A 24,734-nucleotide genomic window follows, 5' to 3' on the forward strand; every position below is an offset into this window, starting at 1 on the left:
TGAGGGCCATGAGACAGCTGGGTCTAGGTGAGGCTGAGGGCCAGGAGACAGCTGGGTCTAGGTACGGCTGAGGGCTAGGAGACAGCTGGGTCTAGGTGAGGCTGAGGGCTAGGAGACAGCTGGGTCTAGGTGAGGCTGAGGGCCAGAAGACAGCTGGGTCTAGGTGAGGCTGAGGGCTAGGAGACAGCTGGGTCTAGGTGAGGCTGAGGGCTAGGAGACAGCTGGGTCTAGAGGGCTAGGAGACAGCTGGGTCTAGGTGAGGCTGAGGGCCAGGAGACAGCTGGGTCTAGGTGAGGCTGAGGGCCAGGAGACAGCTGGGTCTAGGTGAGGCTGAGGGCCAGGAGACAGCTGGGTCTAGGTGAGGCTGAGGGCCAGGAGACAGCTGGGTCTAGGTGAGGCTGAGGGCCAGGAGACAGCTGGGTCTAGGTGAGGCTGAGGGCTAGGAGACAGCTGGGTCTAGGTGAGGCTGAGGGCCAGGAGACAGCTGGGTCTAGGTGAGGCTGAGGGCTAGGAGACAGCTGGGTCTAGGTGAGGCTGAGGGCCAGGAGACAGCTGGGTCTAGGTGAGGCTGAGGGCCAGGAGACAGCTGGGTCTAGGTGAGGCTGAGGGCCAGGAGACAGCTGGGTCCAGGTGAGGCTGAGGGCCAGGAGACAGCTGGATCTAGGTGAGGCTGAGGGCCAGGAGACAGCTGGGTCTAGGTGAGGCTGAGGGCCAGGAGACAGCTGGGTCTAGGTGAGGCTGAGGGCCAGGAGACAGCTGGGTCTAGGTGAGGCTGAGGGCTAGGAGACAGCTGGGTCTAGGTGAGGCTGAGGGCCATGAGACAGCTGGGTCTAGGTGAGGCTGAGGGCCAGGAGACAGCTGGGTCTAGGTGAGGCTGAGGGCTAGGAGACAGCTGGGTCTAGGTGAGGCTGAGGGCTAGGAGACAGCTGGGTCTAGGTGAGGCTGAGGGCTAGGAGACAGCTGGGTCTAGGTGAGGCTGAGGGCCAGGAGACAGCTGGGTCTAGGTGAGGCTGAAGGCCAGGAGACAGCTGGGTCTAGGTGAGGCTGAGGGCTAGGAGACAGCTGGGTCTAGGTGAGGCTGAGGGCCAGGATACAGCTGGGTCTAGGTGAGGCTGAGGGCCAGGAGACAGCTGGGTCTAGGTGAGGCTGAGGGCCAGGAGACAGCTGGGTCTAGGTGAGGCTGAGGGCCAGGGAGACAGCTGGGTCTAGGTGAGGCTGAGGGCTAGGAGACAGCTGGGTCTAGGTGAGGCTGAGGGCCAGGAGACAGCTGGGTCTAGGTGAGGCTGAGGGCTAGGAGACAGCTGGGTCTAGGTGAGGCTGAGGGCCAGGAGACAGCTGGGTCTAGGTGAGGCTGAGGGCCAGGAGACAGCTGGGTCTAGGTGAGGCTGAGGGCCAGGAGACAGCTGGGTCTAGGTGAGGCTGAGGGCCAGGAGACAGCTGGGTCTAGGTGAGGCTGAGGGCCAGGATACAGCTGGGTCTAGGTGAGGCTGAGGGCCAGGAGACAGCTGGGTCTAGGTGAGGCTGAGGGCTAGGAGACAGCTGGGTCTAGGTGAGGCTGAGGGCCAGGAGACAGCTGGGTCTAGGTGAGGCTGAGGGCCAGGAGACAGCTGGGTCTAGGTGAGGCTGAGGGCTAGGAGACAGCTGGGTCTAGGTGAGGCTGAGGGCCAGGAGACAGCTGGGTCTAGGTGAGGCTGAGGGCCAGGAGACAGCTGGGTCTAGGTGAGGCTGAGGGCCAGGAGACAGCTGGGTCTAGGTGAGGCTGAGGGCCAGGAGACAGCTGGGTCTAGGTGAGGCTGAGGGCTAGGAGACAGCTGGGTCTAGGTGAGGCTGAGGGCCAGGAGACAGCTGGGTCTAGGTGAGGCTGAGGGCCAGGAGACAGCTGGGTCTAGGTGAGGCTGAGGGCTAGGAGACAGCTGGGTCTAGGTGAGGCTGAGGGCCAGGAGACAGCTGGGTCTAGGTGAGGCTGAGGGCCAGGAGACAGCTGGGTCTAGGTGAGGCTGAGGGCCAGGAGACAGCTGGGTCTAGGTGAGGCTGAGGGCCAGGAGACAGCTGGGTCTAGGTGAGGCTGAGGGCTAGGAGACAGCTGGGTCTAGGTGAGGCTGAGGGCCAGGAGACAGCTGGGTCTAGGTGAGGCTGAGGGCCAGGAGACAGCTGGGTCTAGGTGAGGCTGAGGGCCAGGAGACAGCTGGGTCTAGGTGAGGCTGAGGGCTAGGAGACAGCTGGGTCTAGGTGAGGCTGAGGGCCAGGAGACAGCTGGGTCTAGGTGAGGCTGAGGGCTAGGAGACAGCTGGGTCTAGGTGAGGCTGAGGGCCAGGAGACAGCTGGGTCTAGGTGAGGCTGAGGGCTAGGAGACAGCTGGGTCTAGGTGAGGCTGAGGGCCAGGAGACAGCTGGGTCTAGGTGAGGCTGAGGGCTAGGAGACAGCTGGGTCTAGGTGAGGCTGAGGGCTAGGAGACAGCTGGGTCTAGGTGAGGCTGAGGGCTAGGAGACAGCTGGGTCTAGGTGAGGCTGAGGGCTAGGAGACAGCTGGGTCTAGGTGAGGCTGAGGGCTAGGAGACAGCTGGGTCTAGGTGAGGCTGAGGGCTAGGAGACAGCTGGGTCTAGGTGAGGCTGAGGGCCAGGAGACAGCTGGGTCTAGGTGAGGCTGAGGGCCAGGAGACAGCTGGGTCTAGGTGAGGCTGAGGGCCAGGGAGACAGCTGGGTCTAGGTGAGGCTGAGGGCTAGGAGACAGCTGGATCTAGGTGAGGCTGAGGGCTAGGAGACAGCTGGGTCTAGGTGAGGCTGAGGGCTAGGAGACAGCTGGGTCTAGGTGAGGCTGAGGGCCAGGAGACAGCTGGGTCTAGGTGAGGCTGAGGGCTAGGAGACAGCTGGGTCTAGGTGAGGCTGAGGGCCAGGAGACAGCTGGATCTAGGTGAGGCTGAGGGCCAGGAGACAGTTGGGTCTAGGTGAGGCTGAGGGCTAGGAGACAGCTGGGTCTAGGTGAGGCTGAGGGCCAGGAGACAGCTGGGTCTAGGTGAGGCTGAGGGCCAGGAGACAGTTGGGTCTAGGTGAGGCTGAGGGCCAGGAGACAGCTGGGTCTAGGTGAGGCCTAGGGCTAGGAGACAGCTGGGTCTAGGTGAGGCTGAGGGCTAGGAGACAGCTGGGTCTAGGTGAGGCTGAGGGCCAGGAGACAGCTGGGTCTAGGTGAGGCTGAGGGCTAGGAGACAGCTGGGTCTAGGTGAGGCTGAGGCCTAGGAGACAGCTATCCTAATAATAAGCTGTCACTCCCAGACACCAGGCATCTCTATCCATCTATAATAACCTGTCACTCCCAGACACCAGGCATCTCTATCCATATATAATAACCTGTCACTCCCAGACACCAGGCATCTCTATCCATCTATAATAACCTGTCACTCCCAGATACCAGACATCTCTATCCATCTATAATAACCTGTCACTACACTCCCAGACACCAGACATCTCTATCCATCTATCCATCTATAATAACCTGTCACTCCCAGACACCAGGCATCTCTATCCATCTATCCCTGAACGAACTTTATCTGACTCTTTGTAAACTGGAAACCACACAACCTGAGGCTGCATTCATCGTAGCTGGGGATTTTAACAAGGCTAATCTAAAAACAAAACTCCCTAAATTCTATCAGCATATCGATTGTGCTACCAGGGCTGGAAAAACCCTAGATCATTGTTATACTAATTTCCGCGACGCATATAAGGCCCTCCCCCGCCCCCCTTTCGGAAAAGCTGACCACGACTCCATTTTGTTGATTCCAGCCTACAAACAGAAACTAAAACAACAAGCTCCCGCGCTCAGGTCTGTTCAACGCTGGTCCGACCAATCTGATTCCACGCTTCAAGACTGCTTCGATCACGCGGATTGGAATATGTTCCGCATTGCGTCCAACAACAATATTGACGAATATGCTGATTCGGTGAGCGAGTTCATTAGGAAGTGCATTGACGATGTCGTACCCACAGCAACGATTAAAACATTCCCAAACCAGAAACCGTGGATTGACGGCAGCATTCGCGTGAAACTGAAAGCGCGAACCACTGCTTTTAACCAGGGCAAGGTGACCGGAAGCATGACCGAATACAAACAGTGTAGCTATTCTCTCCGCAAGGCAATCAAACAGGCTAAGTCCCAGTACAGAGACAAAATCGAGTCGCAATTCAACAGCTCAGACACAAGAGGTATGTGGCAGGGTCTACAGTCAATCACGGATTACAAAAAGAAAACCAGCCCCGTCGCGGACCAGGATGTCTTGCTCCCAGACAGGCTAAACAACTTTTTTGCCCGCTTTGAGGACAATACAGTGCCACTGACACGGCCCCCTACCAAAACCTGCGGGCTCTCCTTCACTGCAGCCGAGGTGAGTAAAACATTTAAACGTGTTAACCCTCGCAAGGCTGCAGGCCCAGACGGCATTCCCAGCCGCGTCCTCAGAGCATGCGCAGACCAGCTGGCTGGTGTGTTTACGGACATATTCAATCAATCCTTATCCCAGTCTGCTGTTCCCACATGCTTCAAGAGGGCCACAATTGTTCCTGTTCCCAAGAAAGCTAAGGTAACTGAGCTAAACGACTACCGCCCCGTAGCACTCACTTCCGTCATCATGAAGTGCTTTGAGAGACTAGTCAAGGACCATATCACCTCCACCCTACCGGACACCCTAGACCCACTCCAATTTGCTTACCGACCCAATAGGTCCACAGACGACGCAATCGCAACCACACTGCACACTGCCCTAACCCATCTGGACAAGAGGAATACCCATGTGAGAATGCTGTTCATCGATTACAGCTCAGCATTTAACACCATAGTACCCTCCAAACTCGTCATCAAGCTCGAGACCCTGGGTCTCGACCCCGCCCTGTGCAACTGGGTCCTGGACTTCCTGACGGGCCGCCCCCAGGTGGTGAGGGTAGGTAACAACATCTCCACCCCGCTGATCCTCAACACTGGGGCCCCACAAGGGTGCGTTCTGAGCCCTCTCCTGTACTCCCTGTTCACCCACGACTGCGTGGCCATGCACGCCTCCAACTCAATCATCAAGTTTGCGGATGACACTACAGTGGTAGGCTTGATTACCAACAACGACGAGACGGCCTACAGGGAGGAGGTGAGGGCCCTCGGAGTGTGGTGTCAGGAAAATAACCTCACACTCAACGTCAACAAAACAAAGGAGATGATTGTGGACTTCAGGAAACAGCAGAGGGAGCACCCCCCTATCCACATCGACGGGTCAGTAGTGGAGAAGGTGGAAAGTTTTAAGTTCCTCGGTGTACACATCACGGACAAACTGAATTGGTCCACCCACACAGACAGCGTCGTGAAGAAGGCGCAGCAGCGCCTCTTCAACCTCAGGAGGCTGAAGAAATTCGGCTTGTCACCAAAAGCACTCACAAACTTCTACAGATGCACAATCGGAAGCATCCTGTCGGGCTGTATCACCGCCTGGTACGGCAACTGCTCCGCCCACAACCGTAAGGCTCTCCAGAGGGTAGTGAGGTCTGCAGAACGCATCACCGGGGGCAAACTACCTGTCCTCCAGGACACCTACACCACCCGATGTCACAGGAAGGCCATAAAGATCATCAAGGACAACAACCACCCAAGCCACTGCCTGTTCACCCCGCTATCATCCAGAAGGCGAGGTCAGTACAGGTGCATCAAAGCAGGGACCGAGAGACTGAAAAACAGCTTCTATCTCAAGGCCATCAGACTGTTAAACAGCCACCACTAACATTTAGCGGCCGCTGCCAACATACTGACTCAACTCCAGCCACTTTAAAAATGGGAATTGATGGAAACTATGTAAAAATGTACCACTAGCCACTTTAAACAATGCCACTTAATATAATGTTTACATACCCTACATTACCCATCTCATATGTATATACTGTACTCTATATCTGTCACGTTCCTGACCTGTTTTCTGTTGTTTTGTATGTGTGTGATGGTCAGGGCGTGAGTTTTGGGTGGGCATTCTATGTTGTGTGTTTCTATGTTGGTTTAGGGTTGCCTGGTATGGCTCTTAATTAGAGGCAGGTGTTTTGCGTTCCTCTAATTAAGAGTCATATTTAGGTAGGTTGTTTCACTGTGTTCGTTGTGGGTGGTTGTTACCTGTCTCTGTGTTTGTGTTCTGCACCAGATAGGTCTGTATCGGTTTTGCACGTTTGTTATTTTGTAAGTTGTTTGTAGTGTTCACTTGTTCTTATAATTAAACATGTTGAGCACTGGCTACGCTGCATTTTGGTCCTCTCCTTCACCCCAGGAAGAAAACCTTTACAGAACCACCCACCACAACAGGACCAAGCGGATTGAGGAAGGAGAAAAGGAACTAAAACAATGGAGAGAAGAGGAATGGAGTTGGGAGCAAATTTTCAATGGAGAAGGACCCTGGGCTAAGGTTGGTGTGAATCGCCGCTTGCGGGAGGAGAAGAAGGCAGCCACAGCCCAGGAGCGCTGGTATGAGGAGGCAGCACGTAGGAGAGGCTGGAAGCCCGAGAGGCTCACCCAAAAATTTCTTGGGGGGGGGTTAAAGGGGCGTGTGGCGAAGCCGGGTTGGATACCTGAGCCAACTCCCCGGGCTTGCCGTGGAGTAAGAGGGCGTCGTACTGGTCAGACACCGTGTTATGCGGTAAAGCGCACGGTGTCCCCAGTACGCGTGCTTAGCCCAGTGCGGGCTATTCCACCTTGCCGCACTGGGAGGGCTAGGTTGGGCATCGAGCCGAGTGCCATGAAGCCGGCCCAACGTATCTGGTCTCCAGTACGTCTCCTCGGGCCGGCGTACATGGCACCAGCCTTACAGGTGGTGTCCCCGGTTCGCCTGCATAGCCCAGTGCGGGCTATTCCACCTCGCCGCACTGGCAGGGCTACGGGGACCATTCAACCTGGTAAGGTTGGGGAGGCTCGGTGCTCAAGAGCACGTGTCCTCCTTCACGGTCCGGTATATCCGGCGCCACCTTCCCACCCCAGCTCAGTACCACCAGTGCCTACACCACGCACCAGGCTTCCAGTGCATCTCCAGAGCCCTGTACGCACTGTTCCTTCTCCCCGCACTCGCCCTGAGGTGCGTGCCCTCAGCCCGGTACCTCCAGTTCCGGTACCACGCACCAGGCCTAGAGTGCGCCACGAGAGTCCAGTGTGCCCTGTTGTTGTTCCCCGCACTAGCCTGAAGGTGCGTGTCCTTAGCCCGGTACCTCCAGTTCCGGTACCACGCACCAGGCCTACAGTGCGTCTCAGCCGGCCAGAGTCTGCCGTCTGCCCAGCGGCGCCTGAACTGCCCGTCTGCCCAGCGGCGCCTGAACTGCCCGTCTGCCCAGCGGCGCCTGAACTGCCCGTCTGCCCAGCGGCGCCTGAACTGCCCGTCTGCCCAGCGGCGTCTGAACTGCCCGTCTGCCCTACGCCGTCTGAACTGTCCGTCTGCCATGAGCCTGCAAAGCCGCCCGTCTGCCATGAGCCTGCAAAGCCGCCCGTCTGCCATGAGCCTACAGAGCCTTCCGCCAGACAGGAGCCGCTAGAGCCGTCCGCCAGACCGGATCAGCCAGAGCCTTCCGCCAGACCGGATGAGCCAGAGCCTTCCGCCAGACCGGATCAGCCAGAGCCTTCCGCCAGACCGGATCAGCCAGAGCCTTCCGCCAGACCGGATCAGCCAGAGCCTTCCGCCAGACCGGATCAGCCAGAGCCTTCCGCCAGACCGGATCAGCCAGAGCCTTCCGCCAGACCGGACCTGCCAGAGTCCCTCAGCCCGGACCTGCCAGAGTCCCTCAGCCCGGACCTGCCAGAGTCCCTCAGCCCGGACCTGCCAGAGTCCCTCAGCCCGGACCTGCCAGAGTCCCTCAGCCCGGACCTGCCAGAGTCCCTCAGCCCGGACCTGCCAGAGTCCCTCAGCCAGGACCTGCCAGAGTCCCTCAGCCAGGACCTGCCAGAGTCCCTCAGCCAGGACCTGCCGCCCCTTATCCCGGTGCCGCCCCTTATCCCGGTGCTGCCCCTTATCCCGGTGCTGCCCCTTCATTTAGGTGGTTTTAGTTGGAGGGTGGTCATTGGGAGGGGGATACAGAAGCGGGGAGTGACTATGGTGGTGTGGGGACAGCGTCCGGAGCCTGAGCCACCACCGTGGTCAGATGCCCACCCAGACCCTCCCCTGGACTTTGTGCTGGTGCGCCCGGCGTTCGCACCTTGAGGGGGGGGTTCTGTCACGTTCCTGACCTGTTTTCTGTTGTTTTGTATGTGTGTGATGGTCAGGGCGTGAGTTTTGGGTGGGCATTCTATGTTGTGTGTTTCTATGTTGGTTTAGGGTTGCCTGGTATGGCTCTTAATTAGAGGCAGGTGTTTTGCGTTCCTCTAATTAAGAGTCATATTTAGGTAGGTTGTTTCACTGTGTTCGTTGTGGGTGGTTGTTACCTGTCTCTGTGTTTGTGTTCTGCACCAGATAGGTCTGTATCGGTTTTGCACGTTTGTTATTTTGTAAGTTGTTTGTAGTGTTCACTTGTTCTTATAATTAAACACGTTGAGCACTGGCTACGCTGCATTTTGGTCCTCTCCTTCACCCCAGGAAGAAAACCTTTACAATATCATCTACTGCATCTTGCCATCTTTATGTAATACATGTACCACTAGCCACTTTAAACTATGCCACTTTATGTTTACATACCCTACAGTACTCATCTCATATGTATATACCGTACTCTATACCATCTACTGCATCTTGCCTATGCCGTTCTGCACCACCACTCATTCATATATCTTTATGTACATATTCTTTATCCCTTTACACTTGTGTGTGTATAAGGTAGTAGTTGTGGAATTGTTAGGTTAGATTACTTGTTGGTTATTACTGCATTGTCGGAACTAGAAGCACAAGCATTTCGCTACACTCGCATTAACATCTGCTAACCATGTGTATGTGACTAATAAAATTTGATTTGATTTGATTTGCTCTATAATAACCTGTCACTACACTCCCAGACATCTCTATCCATCTATAATAACCTGTCACTACACTCCCAGACACCAGGCATCTCTATCCATCTATAATAACCTGTCACTACACTCCCAGACACCAGGCATCTCTATCCATCTATAATAACCTGTCACTACACTCCCAGACACCAGACATCTCTATCCATCTATAATAACCTGTCACTACACTCCCAGACACCAGACATCTCTATCCATCTATAATAACCTGTCACTACACTCCCAGACACCAGGCATCTCTATCCATCTATAATAACCTGTCACTACACTCCCAGACACCAGACATCTCTATCCATCTATAATAACCTGTCACTACACTCCCAGACACCAGACATCTCTATCCATCTATAATAACCTGTCACTACACTCCCAGACACCAGACATCTCTATCCATCTATAATAACCTGTCACTCCCAGATACCAGACATCTCTATCCATCTATAATAACCTGTCACTACACTCCCAGACACCAGGTATCTCTATCCATCTATAATAACCTGTCACTACACTCCCAGACACCAGACATCTCTATCCATCTATAATAACCTGTCACTCCCAGACACCAGACATCTCTATCCATCTATAATAACCTGTCACTCCCAGATACCAGACATCTCTATCCATCTATAATAACCTGTCACTACACTCCCAGACACCAGACATCTCTATCCATCTACAATAACCTGTCACTACACTCCCAGACACCAGACATCTCTATCCATCTATAATAACCTGTCACTACACTCCCAGACACCAGACATCTCTATCCATCTATAATAACCTGTCACTCCCAGATACCAGACATCTCTATCCATCTATAATAACCTGTCACTACACTCCCAGACACCAGGTATCTCTATCCATCTATAATAACCTGTCACTCCCAGACACCAGGCATCTCTATCCATCTATAATAACCTGTCACTACACTCCCAGACACCAGACATCTCTATCCATCTATAATAACCTGTCACTACACTCCCAGACACCAGGCATCTCTATCCATCTATAATAACCTGTCACTACACTCCCAGACACCAGGTATCTCTATCCATCTATAATAACCTGTCACTCCCAGATACCAGACATCTCTATCCATCTATAATAACCTGTCACTACACTCCCAGACACCAGGCATCTCTATCCATCTATAATAACCTGTCACTACACTCCCAGACACCAGACATCTCTATCCATCTATAATAACCTGTCACTACACTCCCAGACACCAGGTACATCTCTATCCATACTATAATAACCGTCGCTACACTCCCAGACACCAGACATCTCTATCCATCTATAATAACCTGTCACTCCCAGATACCAGACATCTCTATCCATCTATAATAACCTGTCACTACACTCCCAGACACCAGGCATCTCTATCCATCTATAATAACCTGTCACTACACTCCCAGACACCAGACATCTCTATCCATCTATAATAACCTGTCACTCCCAGATACCAGACATCTCTATCCATCTATAATAACCTGTCACTACACTCCCAGACACCAGACATCTCTATCCATCTATAATAACCTGTCACTACACTCCCAGACACCAGACATCTCTATCCATCTATAATAACCTGTCACTACACTCCCAGACACCAGACATCTCTATCCATCTATAATAACCTGTCACTACACTCCCAGACACCAGACATCTCTATCCATCTATAATAACCTGTCACTACACTCCCAGACACCAGACATCTCTATCCATCTATAATAACCTGTCACTCCCAGATACCAGACATCTCTATCCATCTATAATAACCTGTCACTACACTCCCAGACACCAGACATCTCTATCCATCTATAATAACCTGTCACTACACTCCCAGACACCAGACATCTCTATCCATCTATAATAACCTGTCACTACACTCCCAGACACCAGACATCTCTATCCATCTATAATAACCTGTCACTACACTCCCAGACACCAGACATCTCTATCCATCTATAATAACCTGTCACTACACTCCCAGACACCAGACATCTCTATCCATCTATAATAACCTGTCACTACACTCCCAGACACCAGGCATCTCTATCCATCTATAATAACCTGTCACTACACTCCCAGACACCAGGCATCTCTATCCATCTATAATAACCTGTCACTACACTCCCAGACACCAGGCATCTCTATCCATATATAATAACCTGTCACTCCCAGATACCAGACATCTCTATCCATCTATAATAACCTGTCACTACACTCCCAGACACCAGACATCATGCATTAAGTGGAAATGTGTACATGAGCATAGGAACACACACACACGCACCGACACGTACACACATACACACACATAGAAAAACACCACACGAGCCACGGTGGTACTATGAGCCTGGATAAGTGCTCTCTCACACTATACTTCAAATCATGTCAGCTTCTCTCTGTACAAACACAGGGAATCGGGGGGATGCTCAGCTTTTTACATGTCAGATCCTATCTCTCTTAGTCTACTGGAAGCTGGTGTCTCTCACTTTCTCTTCTGCAGTAAAAAGCTGGGAATGAATGACTATGGAGTGAAACTGTCGAGTTTCATGGTACTACCTACCCTACAACAAGACACTCTGGATGTATCCCAAATAGCACCCTGTTCCCTTTATAGTGCACTACTTTGGACCGGAGCCCAGAGGGTGCCAAGCAAGGCAGAGATCAGAGTGAAATAACTACTTGACTGTGCTACCCTGATACCTCGCAGGAGGAGGAGGACAGGAGGATGAGGGGGAGAGGAGGATGAGGAGGAGAGGGGGATGAGGAGAGGAGAGATAGACGGTTTCCTTAAGGAGCTTACTGACAGAGAGAAAGAGAGCGAGAGACAGAGAGAGAGAGAGAGAGAGAGAGAGAGGGAGATGAAGGATAGGGCGGGTATATCAACATTGACTACTGCTGCGACCAGCAAACGTCCAAAATAGGAAATTAATCCTTTAAATCGCTAACTTTTTTTTTGTGAAACACAGTGTATAATCCCTGTGCATTAGTGAGAGCTGTCAGACTGTTGAAAACAGCCCCCCCCCCCACCACCCCCCATCGTTCCAAGTCATGTCTGACTTAGAGTCCATCATCAGATCAATGGAGGAGTAGTAAACAGACACACGTACTGTGTGCCACTGCAAAGCAACGACCGTCACTATTTATCCGGCCCTGATTTCAAGTAGTGCTTTGTGGTCGAGTCCAGTGTTCCGGCACAAACACATCCTTGATGTGGCTTGAACAAAGACCTCAGCTCATTAGTAGCTTGATGATCACTCAGCCTTTCAAACCACACAGAGATGAGAACTCAGCCCTCTCAGGATAATCAGCATGACCATCTGGGCACACCAGATATACGAGGGCCCCCTCTCACATTTCTGAAGATGATTACACCGTCGACGTACCATAAAAGTTGTAGCTCTGTCACTCAATCAAATTGAGAGAGGAAAGTAGGAATCGGTTGTTTTAGGTCAACAAAATGGCAGTTAACAGCAAACACACACTGATCTGACGTTCAGCAGTAGCAGTTCATCGTTTTAAATGTCTGTCGACATGTTTCATGTCTGCACATGTTATTCAGATTCCCACTTCTCACAGATTCTCTCAGCTGTGCCTCAAGGGGTACTAGTCTTGGCTAATTAGTCCATACATTTATAACTAGCCCCAGGCTCTAGAGACAACGAAACATGTAAACAGCACATCAGGTCAGTTACAGGACAGTCTCAGTGTAGTGTGAAGTCTCTAGTACATCAGGTCAGTTAGAGGACAGTCTCAGTGTAGTGTGAAGTCTCTAGTACATCAGGTCAGTTAGAGGACAGTCTCAGTGTAGTGTGAAGTCTCTAGTACATCAGGTCAGTTAGAGGACAGTCTCAGTGTAGTGTGAAGTCTCTAGTACATCAGGTCAGTTAGAGGACAGTCTCAGTGTAGTGTGAAGTCTCTAGTACATCAGGTCAGTTAGAGGACAGTCTCAGTGTAGTGTGAAGTCTCTAGTACATCAGGTCAGTTAGAGGACAGTCTCAGTGTAGTGTGAAGTCTCTAGTACATCAGGTCAGTTAGAGGACAGTCTCAGTGTAGTGTGAAGTCTCTAGTACATCAGGTCAGTTAGAGGACAGTCTCAGTGTAGTGTGAAGTCTCTAGTACATCAGGTCAGTTAGAGGACAGTCTCAGTGTAGTGTGAAGTCTCTAGTACATCAGGTCAGTTAGAGGACAGTCTCAGTGTAGTGTGAAGTCTCTAGTACATCAGGTCAGTTACAGGACAGTCTCAGTGTAGTGTGAAGTCTCTAGTACATCAGGTCAGTTAGAGGACAGTCTCAGTGTAGTGTGAAGTCTCTAGTACATCAGGTCAGTTAGAGGACAGTCTCAGTGTAGTGTGAAGTCTCTAGTACATCAGGTCAGTTAGAGGACAGTCTCAGTGTAGTGTGAAGTCTCTAGTACATCAGGTCAGTTAGAGGACAGTCTCAGTGTAGTGTGAAGTCTCTAGTACATCAGGTCAGTTACAGGACAGTCTCAGTGTAGTGTGAAGTCTCTAGTACATCAGGTCAGTTAGAGGACAGTCTCAGTGTAGTGTGAAGTCTCTAGTACATCAGGTCAGTTAGAGGACAGTCTCAGTGTAGTGTGAAGTCTCTAGTACATCAGGTCAGTTAGAGGACAGTCTCAGTGTAGTGTGAAGTCTCTAGTACATCAGGTCAGTTACAGGTGTAGGAGTAAATGACACAGGACAGTCTCAGTGTAGTGTGAAGTCTCTAGTACATCAGGTCAGTTCGAGGACAGTCTCAGTGTAGTGTGAAGTCTCTAGTACATCAGGTCAGTTAGAGGACAGTCTCAGTGTAGTGTGCAGTCTCTAGTACATCAGGTCAGTTAGAGGACAGTCTCAGTGTAGTGTGAAGTCTCTAGTACATCAGGTCAGTTAGAGGACAGTCTCAGTGTAGTGTGAAGGGTCTATGTAATAACAGTATTGGATGGAATGAGAATTAATACGTGTGTGTGTGTTTCTCTATCATTTCTCTGCATTTCATTACAAGATGTGGTCACAGATGAGAAGTACACATCTCTTCTGATTATGTACAAATAATAGTTTTATTCCGTAAATTTCCCCAGACGGAAAAAGATTACAAAGTTTGCTGAGCTGATCTGAGCTAGTCCCTCCCAGGTTGGGGATAGAGGGAGAGAGAGAGGAGAGAGAGGGAGAGAGAAAAAGAGAGAGGGGGAGTTCAAAGTCACCAAGTTCAAAGCTTTATAACATTCAAATGATCTGCCTGTCTACTGCCGCCTGAGAGACAGGGAGAGAGAGAGAGACAGAGAGAGAGAGCGAGAAGAAGAAGGGAGGGGGGAGGGAAAGTGATTGCATTCATATCCTCAAAGACATGATGGGGGGGGGGGGCACCACATCAATAGAATTTCCTCTATGCAGGAGTTACTTCAGAACACAGAGCTCTACAGGCTGTACAATATCTACATAAGACCATAAAACACCAGGATGAGGTAAACAACAACATGACATTTGGACCCATGTTACTGTTCTGGTTGATGCTTCTGCCCTTCTCTTTTAATACGTTATATCTCGTATGCCTATTTTCTCACATGCATCACTAACTCAGTAAATCAGCTTCAGTGTTGGGAGTGAATCACCTTCAGTGATGGGTGTGAATCAGCTTCAGTGTTGGGTGTGAATCAGCTTCAGTGTTGGCTGTGAATCACCTTCAGTGTTGGCTGTGAATCAGCTTCAGTGATGGGTGTGAATCAGCTTCAGTGTTGGCTGTGAATCACCTTCAGTGTTGGCTGTGAATCAGCTTCAGTGTTGGGTGTGAATCAGCTTCAGTGATGGGTGTGAATCAGCTTCAGTGTTGGCTGTGAATCAGCTTCAGTGTTGGCTGTGAATCAGCTTCAGTGTTGGCTGTGAATCAGCTTCAGTGTTGGCTGTGAATCAGCTTCAGTGTTGGGTGTGAATCACCTTCAGTGTTGGGTGTGAATCACCTTCAGTGGTGGGTGGGAATCAGCTTCAGTGTTGGGTGGGAATCAGCTTCAGTGTTGGGTGTGAATCACCTTCAGTGTTGGCTGTGAATCAGCTTCATTGTTGGCTGTGAATTAGCTTCAGTATTGGCTGTGAATTAGCTTCAGTGTTGGCTGTGAATTAGCTTCAGTATTGGCTGTGAATTAGCTTCAGTATTGGCTGTGAATTAGCTTCAGTATTGGCTGTGAATTAGCTTCAGTGTTGGCTGTGAATTAGCTTCAGTATTGGCTGTGAATTAGCTTCAGTATTGGCTGTGAATTAGCTTCAGTGTTGGCTGTGAATTAGCTAGAGTTACGCTTTGAGCTGTTGAGTGTCATGGAGCTTTTGTTTATGGATCCTTGGACAGTTTGGAGCCTGTGAAATATGTTTCTGTTGTAGCCAGACATATCTGTTCCTGTTAGAGCCTGTGATACCTGTTCCTGTTAGAGCCTGTGATATCTGTTCCTGTTGTAGCCTGTGATACCTGTTCCTGTTAGAGCCTGTGATATCTGTTCCTGTTGTAGCCTGTGATACCTGTTCCTGTTGTTGCCTGTGATACCTGTTCCTGTTGTAGCCTGTGATATCTGTTCCTGTTGTAGCCTGTGATACCTGTTCCTGTTGTAGCCTGTGATACCTGTTCCTGTTGTAGCCTGTGATATCTGTTCCTGTTGTAGCCTGTGATAAATGTTCCTGTTGTAGTCTGTGCTTTCTGTTCCTGTTGTAGCCTGTGATATCTGTTCCTGTTGTAGTCTGTGATAAATGTTCCTGTTGTAGTCTGTGATATCTGTTCCTGTTGTAGTCTGTGATAAATGTTCCTGTTGTAGTCTGTGATAAATGTTCCTGTTGTAGTCTGTGATAAATGTTCCTGTTGTAGCCTGTGATATCTGTTCCTGTTGTAGTCTGTGATAAATGTTCCTGTTGTAGTCTGTGATAAATGTTCCTGTTGTAGTCTGTGATATCTGTTCCTTTTGTAGTCTGTGATATCTGTTCCTGTTGTAGTCTGTGATATCTGTTCCTGTTGTAGTCTGTGATATCTGTTCCTGTTGTAGTCTGTGATATCTGTTCCTGTTGTAGTCTGTGATAAATGTTCCTGTTGTAGTCTGTGATAAATGTTCCTGTTGTAGTCTGTGATATCTGTTCCTGTTATAGTCTGTGATATCTGTTCCTGTTGTAGTCTGTGATATCTGTTCCTGTTGTAGTCTGTGATAAATGTTCCTGTTGTAGTCTGTGATATCTGTTCCTGTTGTAGTCTGTGATATCTGTTCCTGTTGTAGTCTGTGATAAATGTTCCTGTTGTAGTCTGTGATAAATGTTCCTGTTGTAGTCTGTGATAAATGTTCCTGTTGTAGTCTGTGATAAATGTTCCTGTTGTAGTCTGTGATAAATGTTCCTGTTGTAGTCTATGATAAATGTTCCTGTTGTAGTCAGTGATAAATGTTCCTGTTGTAGTCTGTGATAAATGTTCCTGTTATAGTCTGTGATATCTGTTCCTGTTGTAGTCTGTGATAAATGTTCCTGTTGGCTGAAATAGGAAACTTTCTAAACAAGCTCATGACAAGGAGAGAGCCAAGATACAGATCCAGCGACGGGAAACAATAACAGGCGACTGTCTGGAAACATACGGAGGCCGTGTCACTCTGACAATAACAAACATAGAGGCTGTAAACAAAGTGCCGTGTCACTCTGACAATAACAACATACGGAGGCTGTAAACAGAGTGCCGTGTCACTCTGACAATAACAAACATAGAGGCTGTAAACAGAGTGCCGTGTCACTCTGACAATAACAAACATAGAGGCTGTAAACAGAGTGCCGTGTCACTCTGACAATAACAAACATAGAGGCTGTAAACAGAGTGCCGTGTCACTCCAACAATAACAAACATAGAGGCTGTAAACAGAGTGCCGTGTCACTCTGACAATAACAAACATAGAGGCTGTAAACAGAGTGCCGTGTCACTCTGACAATAACAAACATAGAGGCTGTAAACAGAGTGCCGTGTCACTCCAACAATAACAAACATAGAGGCTGTAAACAGAGTGCCGTGTCACTCCAACAATAACAAACATAGAGGCTGTAAACAGAGTGCCGTGTCACTCTGACAATAACAAACATAGAGGCTGTAAACAGAGTGCCGTGTCACTCTGACAATAACAAACATAGACTCTGACAATAACAAACATAGAGGCTGTAAACAGAGTGCCGTGTCACTCCAACAATAACAAACATAGAGGCTGTAAACAAAGTGACGTGTCACTCTGACAATAACAACATACGGAGGCTGTAAACAGTGCCGTGTCACTTTGACAATATCAATCCAATAATCTTACAAAGTCCTTATTTATTAAATCCTTTCCTAATGTGCATATAATCAAACTCAGAAAGCTTCCCTTGATTTATCCTAATGGAAAAAACACATAAAAAATGTAAAGAAGTTGATTAAATGTCCAAAAAGAAATCCCACATTGTATACACTGTCCACCCTCTGGATACAATTAATCAGATATGTTATATTTGCACAATAAATTTAAACAAATTGATTATTTTAATATTTATTGATTTATTGATACTTTATTACATGTAACTGTTTAAAACTCAATTGGGATACTTTTTATACAGGAGTTCTGTTGTTTGGGGGGGGGGGGGGGGGGTATATAGTGTTTTACCACAAAACATGATTATTTGTATTTTTAAAAAAAAACAAATTTGCTTGCAATATTTCAAACAAAATCATGTCTGTCTTTTCTCTAGCCCATGAAAAAATGAAAAAAATTCAGTTTCAACTCTTTCACAATATGTGTTTTTAATTAACGTCAATTGACCAACATTTCTGAAAATGGATATTATGCGTTTTGTAATACAGCACTTCAAATACAGTTTGTTGACGTGTAGTTCGTGTGTGATCTGTGTATTAGAGAGAAGGAGGGGGGGGCTCACCTTGAGTTTGTCGAAGCGTTCGCTGAGAGAGGAGACTTGATGTTCTCTGTGTCGTCCCACCAGCTTACACAGGGCACATATCAGCTGGTCATCCACGATGCAGTACATATTAACCTTCTCATTCTCATGCTCCAGACAGGTGAGGCCTCTCATGTGAGCGTCATGCACCGGCTCCACCAACCGGTGACTGGTAAACGGCTTCTTATTGGGGTGCGTGGCACGTAGACACCTGTCACAGTACGACACCTCGCAGGTCACGCACGTCTTGACTGCTTCGCGCGGCGGGTCCTGCTCGCAGAACTGGCAGCTGATACGGTGCTCCAGAGACATGGTGGCAGTGTGCTGATGAGAGGAGGGCTGGGCCGGGCTGGAGCGGGCGCTGTGGCTGCCGGAGCTTCCTCCTCCGCTGCTGCTATAGGGCCTGTGGCCTCCGGAGAGACCTGGGGCACGACGGCTCTCACTGGGGGAGTTAGGGCCGCTGACGGAGGCCTTCTGGAAACGGTGTATGATGTTCTGCAGGGTCACATTGCGCTTCAGGCCCTCCAGACCGCGGTGGTTCAGCGTGATGACGTAACGGCAGGTGGGGCACTGGAAGGCGGAGATGGACTCTAGAGGTTTGTTGGACGAGCAGTGGGAGACTAAGATGCGGTGGGCGCAGTTGAAACACAGGCTGTGGGCGCAGGGTAAGAGCAGGGGATCTTCAAACAACTCCAGGCAGATTGGACAGGTGAGCTCAGACTCCAGTGTTTCCATCTTCAGCAGAACCAATCTAGAGGCGACATCAAATCCCACGGAAGCTGGTCAGTCACCTGAAAGAGGAAGAGGAGACCTATGAGTTCAACCACAGGGCCAACGAATTACCTGGGGCAAACTTCCTGGGTAGAGATGGGGATGGCAGACTGAATAATGAGGCTAGCTGGGTAGAGATGGGGCTGGCAGACTGAATAATGAGGCTAGCTGGGTAGAGACGGGGATGGCAGACTGAATAATGAGACTAGCTGGGTAGAGATGGGGATGGCAGACTGAATAATGAGACTAGCTGAGTAGAGATGGGGCTGGCAGACTGAATAATGAGGCTAGCTGGGTAGAGATGAGGATGACAGACTGCATAATGAGACTAGCTGGGTAGAGATGGGGCTGGCAGACTGAATAATGAGGCTAGCTGGGTAGAGATGAGGATGACAGACTGCATAATGAGACTAGCTGGGTAGAGATGGGGATGGCAGGCTGAATAATGAGGCTTGCTGGGTAGAGATGGGGATGGCAGACTGAATATTGAGGCTAGCTGGGTAGAGATGGGGATGGCAGACTGAATAATGAGGCTAGCTGGGTAGAGATGGGGATGACAGGCTGAATAATGAGGCTAGCTGGGTAGAGATGGGGATGGCAGACTGAATAATGAGGCTAGCTGGGTAGAGATGGGGCTGGCAGGCTGAATAATGAGGCTAGCTGGGTAGAGATGGGGATGGCAGACTGAATAATGAGGCTAGCTGGGTAGAGACGGGGCTAGCAGGCTGAATAATGAGGCTAGCTGGGTAGAGATGAGGAAGGTCTGTACAGACAGAAAGGATGCACCCCTGTTCCCTATATAGGGCACTACTTTTGACCAGGGCTCATAGTAGTGCACTAAACTGGGAATAGGATGTGATTTGGGACACATCCAGACAGAGATGCAGGCTAGTCTGATCAGTGTAATGTCTCCAGCTGAAGACCGGGCACAGTGGTGGCAGCCCTGCTCTGCCTGGCATCTTTCCAGAGCCTCCAGCCTGAGTGAGCCTAGCAGCCCATCCACACTCACAACTGCCTGTCTGGTGCTGTCAAATGACATGGCATATAATGCATCACATCTCTTAAGTCCCCTTGAGAGAAAGAGAGAGAGAGAGAGAGAGAGGGAGAGGAAGAAAGAGAGAGAGAGAGAGAGAGAGAGGGGGAGAGAGAGAGAAAGAGAGAGACAGAGAGAGAGAGAGAGAGAGAGAGAGAGAGAGAGAGAGAGAGAGAGAGAGAGAGAGAGAGAGAGAGAGAGAGAGAGAGAGAGAGAGAGAGGGAGAGAAAAGGGCTGCTCTGTCTCCCAGAACACTCTACATCTACAGGCCTACATTTAACAGAGTCTGTTGGCTGGACAGATTATAATGTTTCTGCATTAATGGATTCCACTGGGTCCTGAACATGAAAAGGCACAAATCACCTCAGCCAGGCAGGGAAGACGGGAAGTCGGGTCCTCAGCCCCTCTCTCTACCCTCCCTCTCTAACCCTGGCTAACACCTCACAGGCAGGCAGGTCCACAGTCCTCATCTCCTCCTCCCGTCCCTCCCCCCAACCCTCCCTCTCTCCCCCCTGCATCTCACTACAGACCCTGGTTCGATTCCAGGCTGTATCACAACCGGCCGTGATTGGGGGCCCAGCGTCGTTAGGGTTTGGCCGGGGCAGGCCGTCGTTGTAAATAAGATTTTGTTCTGAACTGACTTGCATTTTCCTTAAGAGTTTTCAGGCTTGCCAGAAAATCCCATCCCCCAATTCCCGCTCACTGCTCTTGTAAGCCCACAGGACTCTATATTGATGTGACCTAGGCCACTGTCGTCAGAGTTTACAGTCTTCACATCACCTATTCCATTGGGGATCTCATTGGAAACACTCTCTCTTTTTACTGGTGTTCAATGTTCATTTGTATATTTGATGGCAACTGACAACTTTGTCCACTATGGAAGCTCCTCAAATGAAAACAGCACATACAAAGAGAGGAACGGTCACAAGAGAGGACAGAGGCTTGAAGATGTCATTCTCCAACAACAAAGACTCAAACCCCACAGACATGTCAACATAGACGGGTCTCAAGCCTGTGTGTACAGTCAACAGTATAGTTGTTAAGAGAGAACAAACAGATCTGAGAACAGGATAATGTCACCCCCCCCCTAACCCCCCCTTTGACATTGAACCAGTTTCAAAGCGAACATGATTTAAGCTCCAGCTAAATGATTGTGAAGGTCTGGCTAGCTACCCGTTCCACTACAAATGAATCACTGGAAAAATAAACAATATCCTAGACCCGTAACCAATCATGCAGATAGTATGCTGCTAGATAACACGCCAGGGCCAGTGTCTGTCCTTCACATTCACCTTGGGGCTGGGATTTATCAGCCTCTTTATTTGGTCGTTATCAGGTAGGTTGGCTTTATGTTAGTGGGGAGAACTCACAGGCAGCACCTAGACTGCACCCTGAATGGCACCCTATTCCCGATATAGTGCACTACTTATGAACCAGAGCCCTATGGGTACGGTGCACTATATAAGGAATAGGATGCCATTGGAGACACATCCCTAGGCCGTATAGGTTGAGAGGTAGAAGAGGCTGGCTGGTCCACCATGCTAACAACAGGCCTGTATATCTGTGTCAGACAGGGGATAACATCAAATCAAATCAAATCAAATGTTATTAGTCACATGCGCCGAACACAACAGGTGTAGACCTCACAGTGAAATGCTTACTTACGAGCCCCTAACCAACAATGCAGTTTAAAAAAAAAAGAATACGGATAAGAATAACAAATAAAAGTAACAAGTAATAAAAGAGCAGCAGTAAAGTAACAATAGCGAGACTATATACAAGGGGGTACCGGTACAGAGTCAATGTGCGGGGGCAACGGTTATTTGAGGTAATATGTACTGTGCATGTAGGTAGAGTTATTAAAGTGACTATGCATAGATGATAACAACAGAAAGTAGAAGCAGTGTAAAAGAGGGGGGGATGCAAATAGTCTGGGTAGCCATTTGATTAGGTGTTCAGGAGTCTTATGGCTTGGGGGTAGAAGCTGTTTAGAAGCCTCTTGGACCTAGACTTGGCGCTCCGGTACCGCTTGCCGTGCGGTAGCAGAGAAAACAGTCTATGACTAGGGTGGCTGGAGTCTTTGACAATTTTTAGGGCCTTCCTCTGACACCGCCTGGTATAGAGTTCCTGGATGGCAGGAAGTTTGGCCCCTGTGATGTACTGGGCCGTTTGCATTACCCTCTGTAGTGCCTTGGGGTCGGAGGCCGAGCAGTTGCCATTCCAGGCAGTGATGCAACCAGTCAGGATAATCTTGATGGTGCAGCTGTAGAACATTTCGAGGATCTGAGGACCCATGCCAAATCTTTTCAGTCTCATGAGGGGGAATAGTTTTTTTCGTGCCCTCTTCACGACTGTCTTGGTGTGCTTGGACCATGTTAGTTTGTTGGTGATGTGGACACCAAGGAACTTGAAGCTCAACCTGCTCCACTGCAGCCCCGTCGATGAGAATGGGGGCGTGCTCGGCCCTCCATTTCCTGCAGTCCACAATCATCTCCTTTGTCTTGATCACGTTGAGGGAGAGGTTGTTGTCCTTGCACCACACGGCCAGGTCTCTGACCTCCTCCCTATAGGCTGTCTCGTCGTTGATCAAGCCTACCACTGTTGTGTCATCGGCAAACTTAATGATGGTGTTGGAGTCGTGCCTGGCCGTGCAATCATGAGTGAACAGGGAGTACAGGAGGGGACTGAGCACGCACCCCTGAAGGGGCCCCTGTGTTGAGGATCAGGGTGGTGGATGTGTTGTTACCTACCCTTACCACCTGGGGGCGGCCGGTCAGGAAGTCCAGGATCCAGTTGAAGAGCGAGGTGTTTAGTCCCAGGGTCCTTAGCTTATTGATGAGCTTTGAGGGCACTACCTGCCACATCCGACGAGCGTCAGAGCCGGTGTAGTAAGACTCGATCTTAGTCCTGTATTGACGCCTTGTCTGTTTGATGGTTCGTCGGAGGGCATAGCGGGATTTCTTATAAGCGTCCGAGTTAGCTTGAAAGCGGCAGCTCTAGCATTTACCTCAGTCCGGATGTTGCCTGTAATCCATGGCTTCTGGTTGGGGTATGTACGTATGGTCACTGTGGGGACGACGTCATCGATGCACTTATTGATGAAGCCAATGACTGATGTGGTGTACTCCTCAATGCCATCGGAAGAATCCCGGAACATATTCCAGTCTGTGCTAGAAAAACAGTCCTGTAGTTTAATATCTGCTTCATCTGACCACTTTTTTATTGATCTAGTCACTGGTGCTTCCTGCTTTCATTTTTGTTTCTAAGCAGGAATCAGGAGGATAGAATTCTGGTCAGATTTGCCAAATGGAGGGTGATGGAGGGCTTTGTATGCGTCTCTGTGTGTGGAGTATAGGTGGTCCAGAGTTTTTTTCCCTCTGGTTGCACATTTAACATGCTGATAGAAATTTGGAAATTTACGTTTCCCTGCATTAAAGTCCCCGGCTACTAGGAGCGCCGCCTCTGGGTGAGCGTTTTCTTGTTTGCTTATGGCAGAATACAGCTGTCTTAGTGCCAGCATCTGACTGGTGCCATTTTTATGAGGATAAGCATCCAGGAGCCAGAGATGAAGAGGGTAGAGGAGGGGGAGGGAGGAAAGATGACCTCTGTGCCCTTGGGCTCCTGCTCCAGGTGACTGGTAAGAGGGAATAGCACACGGAAAGACATCGTCTTCCTACTGTAGACGCACAGATTGATATAATCATTGTAAGATATTGGGCAACAGCTCACCCAAATGACAACATTACACATTGGTTTCCTTACCCTGTAAGCAGTCTATGGACAAGGTAGGACCGCAATCCATGCTTTGGTTTGGACACTGATTCCAAATGCTAACGTTTTAGCATTTGTGGCACAAATCCCATTGAAGTCATGGTACCAATGTTAGCCTTTTTTTTGCGAATCATGCCCAAATCATCCGAAAGTATCTCATATTGATTGTGAAGCTCAAAGTGACTTATTGATGATTTGAACATATCCATAGACTGCTTACAGAGTAAGGAAACCATTCTGTCATTTGGTCATTTGGGTGAGCTATCCCTTTATAATAAACTAGAATGATGCTAAATCTCTTCCACTGAGGGTTATTTCTCTATTTGACTGGTGAGGAGTGGGCCTCCCACAATGGCCAGATTGACGCGGACAGTGATTCATTTGGCAGACATATTTCATTTGATGGGAATTTGCTTTTCATTGCTTAACGGTACGAGAAATGTGTGTACGGACGCCACATAGCTACAAATTAACAAATTAAATAAAAAAAACAGTCTCCATCCCAAATCCTCCGTATTACCTATATAGTGCATTATTTTGGACCAGAGTCCTATAGACCTGGTCAAAAGATAGTGCACTATATAGGGAAAAGGATGCCACTTGGCACACTGCATTAATATATTGTTAAGGTGAAGGGTCCCCATAAGGCTCTGCTTTCTGTGGGGGTACAGAAGCCCAGAGAACAGATTCAGCAGATTCAGTCTCCATTTGACCTCTTCTTATGTTGATTACTGCATGATGTAACGTTTATAGTACAGACAGGCTTTTTCAGCAGAATCAGACAGTGAAAATAAATAAATGAATATTTCAGATGCCTCATTTAGCATGTTTGAACAGAGGTGAGTGTCCCAAATGGCACCCTATTCCCTACATAGTGCACTACTAGTGACCAGAGCTGCTATGAGCCCTAGTCCAAATAAGTACACTTTATAGGAAATAGGGGGCATTTGGGCATACAATAGTCGGCTGGTGTTTCCCTAATCCACTTATATAACTACATGGCTACACATTTGACGTTTTATCCAACTAACTAGCTAAAGATTTGGACTATCTCAAATCTATTTGCCCTACTGGTTCACTGTCCTCCCTGTTAAACTACTGGTTCACTGTCCTACAGCTCAATGAGGATATAACCTCCCTGTTAAACTACTGGTTCACTGTCCTACAGCTCAATGAGGATATAACCTCCCTGTTAAACTACTGGTTCACTGTCCTACAGCTCAATGAGGA

General features: G+C 49.4%; 1 protein-coding gene across 4 annotated transcripts in view; it reads right to left on the reverse strand.

Annotated features, from left to right (window-relative positions):
- The window catches only part of LOC139574833 (probable E3 ubiquitin-protein ligase MID2), a 162,917-nt gene that overhangs the window by 94,312 nt on the left and 43,871 nt on the right, over positions 1-24,734 (reverse strand). For all 4 annotated transcript variants that reach the window (XM_071399777.1, XM_071399774.1, XM_071399776.1 and 1 more), the window contains exon 2: positions 17,912-18,720. In XM_071399777.1, coding sequence (XP_071255878.1) covers positions 17,912-18,664 — 753 coding nt within the window. In that variant the 5' untranslated portion in view covers positions 18,665-18,720. The remainder of the gene's footprint in view (positions 1-17,911; positions 18,721-24,734) is intronic.

Source organism: Salvelinus alpinus, chromosome 4 (assembly GCF_045679555.1).
Source record: "Salvelinus alpinus chromosome 4, SLU_Salpinus.1, whole genome shotgun sequence".
Lineage (NCBI taxonomy): Eukaryota > Metazoa > Chordata > Actinopteri > Salmoniformes > Salmonidae > Salvelinus > Salvelinus alpinus.